Source organism: Myotis brandtii, unplaced genomic scaffold (assembly GCF_000412655.1).
Source record: "Myotis brandtii unplaced genomic scaffold, ASM41265v1 scaffold207, whole genome shotgun sequence".
Classification (NCBI taxonomy): domain Eukaryota; kingdom Metazoa; phylum Chordata; class Mammalia; order Chiroptera; family Vespertilionidae; genus Myotis; species Myotis brandtii.
This window is the reverse complement of record NW_005357736.1, coordinates 599,662-603,653: the sequence shown is the minus strand read 5'-3', so window position 1 is coordinate 603,653 and position 3,992 is coordinate 599,662. Positions and strand designations below refer to the sequence as shown.

Sequence of the window (3,992 nt, the reverse complement as noted above, 5' to 3'; positions counted from 1 at the left end):
GTGTGTGTGTGTGTGTGTGAGAGTGGGTGTGAATGAGTGAGTGTGAGTGTGTGTGTGTGTGTGTGAATGTATGTGGATGTGAATGAGTGTGTGTGTGTGTGAGAGTGAGTGTGAATGTGTGTGAATGTGTGTGAGTGTGTGTGTGTGTGTGTGTGTGAATGTGTGTGAGTGAGTGTGAATGTGTGTGTGTGTGTGAGAGAGTGAGTGTGAGAGAGTGAGTGTGAATGTATGTGTGTGTGTGTGTGTGTGAGTGTGAGTGAATGTGAATGAGTGTGTGTGTGTGTGAGAGTGGGTGTGAATGAGTGAGTGTGAGTGTGTGTGTGTGTGTGTGAATGTATGTGGATGTGAATGAGTGTGTGTGTGTGTGTGTGTGTGTGTTCGGGGTGAGGGTGATGGAAGGCACTCGGCACAACCAGAGGAGAAGTGAGTGTTCAAGATCCTGGTTTTCCAAGTCACATTATTTTTTCTTTCTTTTTTCCCCTTTAAATAAACTTTTCATTGTTGGTGGTATTACCGATGTCCCCCCTTGCCCCCTATCCTCCCAGCCCCTGCGTGTGTGTGTGTGTGTGTGTGTGTGTTCGGGGTGAGGGTGATGGAAGGCACTCGGCACAACCAGAGGAGAAGTGAGTGTTCAAGATCCTGGTTTTCCAAGTCACATTATTTTTTCTTTCTTTTTTCCCCTTTAAATAAACTTTTCATTGTTGGTGGTATTACCGATGTCCCCCCTTGCCCCCTATCCTCCCAGCCCCTGCCCACCCCCCACACTTTTTTATGCCACAGAAAGAAAAATCTTCATCCTGGTGCCCTTTGCCCCCGTGGGGACGGTGAGTGGCTGGCCTCGCCCTCACCTCCGCTCCCCGCCCACCAGGGCCTTCTGGACTGTCCCAGGTTGGGGTCTCCCGACTTCTCTTCGCCCAGGCCGGTCACACCGCCTGGCCCCAGGCACCAAGCTGTAAGCTGCCATCTTGGCCGCCGTGTGGGCAGAGAATGACGGAGCCATTTAACTGGCTCAGCTCCCAAGCGATCATCCTGGTTTCAGAGACACTGACCATCGTGTGTGATGCCGTGGTCGGTGCCACTGACGTAGTAATTTCCCGTTGTCCTCCAATCACAGCTTAAGTGACAATAAACAGTTGCCAGTACGTGTTTTTTTGTGTCTTAAACATTCCCTAACACCCCGGCAATATTTTATTGAAAGAGAGCCCGGCCGGTGTGGCTCAGTGGTTGAGCATCGACCTATGAACCAGGAGGTCACGATTCGATTCCCGGTCAGGGCACAGGCCCGGGTTGTGGGCTTGATCCCCAGCTGGGGCGTGCAGGAGGCAGCTGATCAATGATTCTCATCACTGTTTCTCTCTCTTTCTCCTTCCCTTCCTTTCTGAAATCAATAAAAATACTTTTTAAAAAAGGACATTAAAAAAAACACACTAATATTTTTCTTGAAAGAGGCTCTAATTCCCCACCTTTTCTTTTCGCCCGGGAGCTGCAGGAAAGATCTGGAGAAAGAGTTGAAGGTTGACTCAAATTTGCCTCTCGGCGGTTCTAGCCAAGAGGTCACGAAGGACCTGCTGGACATCATCGGTGAGTACGGGCGCGCCGCCTCGCCTCGAGCAGAGGCCTCCCGCGGGCCCAGCGATGGCGGGGGTCAGGAAAGACCACTCATTCTCATCCGGGTACTCGGTGCATTGGCCTTGCTCATGGTAGGCTCTGTGCAGAGACCTGCATGGAGCTGACAGCCTGGGGAGCCATTCAGAAAAGCCACAGTCAGTGCAGCCCCAAGGCCCCAGAACTTGGTGGTTGAGCTGAGATCTGCAGGAAACAGGACGTAGACAAAGGTGGGGGCGTCCAGCTGTGGTGGAAACTCACGATGAAATCTTAGCCGGTCTGGTGTGGCTCAGTTGGTTGAGTGTTGACCCCTGTACCAGGAGGTCACTGGTTCCATTCCCAGTCAGGGCACAAGCCCAGGTTGCGGGCTTGGTCCCCAGTAGGGGGTGTGCAGGAGGCAGCCGATCAGTGATGTTTCTCTCATCATTGATGTTTCTATCTCTCTCTTCCTCACTTGCTCTCCCTCTAAAAAAATCAATAAAAACATTAACTTAAAAAAAAAAAATCCCAAAGCTCCGCTCTAATTCCACCACCAAGAGATATTGACAGCGTGCTGTGCGTCTGGCAGACACTTTTCTGCACGTCTGTACGTTCAGTGGGTGAGCTATGTGACCCGTTTCCATGACTCATGGCACAGGACACAGGGCTCCTACTTCAGGGATGCTTAGCCCTGGAGCTGTCGGCTCTTCAGGGAGGGAGATGCCAGCGAGGGGGGGAGACCCTGCCCGCCCACTGCCTTAGGGCGCTGAGTCTCCTCTAGTCGCCCCAGGAGGTGAGCTGAAGGCCTGGCTACCTCTGCTCGCCCTGCAGGTCAGCGGTGTTGTACCCCACTCTCTCCACATGCCTGAGCCGGGACACACATGTGCACCCCTGTATTCTCCTGCCCACAACTTCCTTGGGGGCTGCGGATAGCTGGGCACTTTAAGAGCAGAGCCAGAAAGGGGGGCACTGAGCCCCCTTAAGGTTTGGCCCGGGCTCTGGCAGCCGGCCTGCCCCCGTGGACATGCCCGCCTTGTGCAAACCCAGCCGAGCAGCCAGGTGCGTTCACTTTGCCTTCGGAGACCTCCCTGGAGCGTAACGCTGTGTCCTTGTTTCCAAGACAACACCAGCATCCGGACCATTGAGGAGCTGGCCGGGAAACTGGAGTTTGAAAACGAGCTGAACCGCGTGTGTGAGTCCTGCGGCGACTCCCCCTTCACGGAGGAGGCCTGGGCGCTGCTCATGGACGAGAGCCCGCAGAAGGCGGTGGAGGCCGACCCCGGCAGCCTCCGGCGGGCCTTCGATGACCACAGCGTGGTCCAGACGGTCCTGGACCTGGAGGAGGACTACCACCTGATGGGCTCTTTCAAATACCACATGGAGTGAGGGCACCCGCCCGGTGCCTCCCGGGAGGCGGAGGCGGAGGCGGAGGCCCGCGCAGTCACGTTTCTCAGAGGGTTGGCCGAATCTGCCGCCCCCTCCCCCCCTTAACTTCCAGTTGTTCCCTTTCGGAGCTGGGAGCCCAGCTGTTTTCATTTGCTTTGTTTTGTTTTCCTGTTGCTTTGAAATAGTTCTGACTGTTCCTTGTTTTCACTTGCACCTGTTTCTTTGGTTGATGGTCAATATACCTGGTGCTCAAGGCAGGTGTGGGCTGTGGCCTCTGCTGTGTCTCTCGGTGTTCTTTCCCATGAGCCCCTGCGGCCACAGCCAGTGAGCTTGGTGGACCCTGTGGAGGCCCTCCTAGTCTCTAGACCAGCCTTCCCTCGAACCCCAGCCCTGCCCTCAAAGGGGCTGGGAGCGTCCCTGGTCCCCTCTTGACAGGGCATTCTCATGAGGCCTCCCCGCCAGCCCCACTCCAGACACCTGGGCCCTAGCTGGTGGGTGGGGAGGGAGAGGTGCACACAGGTGCCTCCCTCCCACCTTCATGCCTGGGCCTCATCCATGCCCCTCCAGGCCTGGGGACCCTGAGGCCACGGTGGGGCAATGGCCCTGTTTGGTCAAGGTGGGCAGGGAGGGAGAGAGGCCGGGACACTGCCCCCAAGGTCAGCACAGCCCCAGAGCTTAGCAGGGCTGGCTCCACCCACCCTGGAAAGAAAGGGCCTCATCAGAAATTATTTAGGCAAATCTCCAAAGCATGGCGTTCCTTCCGGAACCTAATGACTGGGCAAGGTCTGAGCCTCTGGGAAACAGTGGCAGGTGAGTGCCTCCTGGGCTCAGGCGGGGGTTGGGGGAGGAGGCTGCCCAACAAACCAGAGAGCCAAGCAGGAGGCCCCGGGGACCACCCCCCACCCCCCGGACATTCAGAGGCTACGGACCTCACCCCTGCGTTAGGTCTGGTGACTCCTCTGGGCTCAGGGATCGGAGGGGTGGCGCCTGCCTGCACCCCGAGAGCCCTGGCCACCCTGGGG

The 3,992-nt window shown here is 56.4% G+C and overlaps 1 protein-coding gene across 1 annotated transcript in view; it reads left to right on the top strand.

Moving 5' to 3' along the window:
- Positions 1-3,227, top strand: part of LOC102260308 (chromosome unknown open reading frame, human C3orf62) — a gene marked incomplete at its 5' end in the record, with an annotated part of 4,879 nt that extends 1,652 nt beyond the window's left edge. The window contains 2 exons of the mRNA XM_014538991.1: positions 1,490-1,581; positions 2,705-3,227. Coding sequence (XP_014394477.1) covers positions 1,490-1,581; positions 2,705-2,970 — 358 coding nt within the window. The remainder of the gene's footprint in view (positions 1-1,489; positions 1,582-2,704) is intronic.
- Positions 3,228-3,992: the final 765 nt, after the last annotated feature.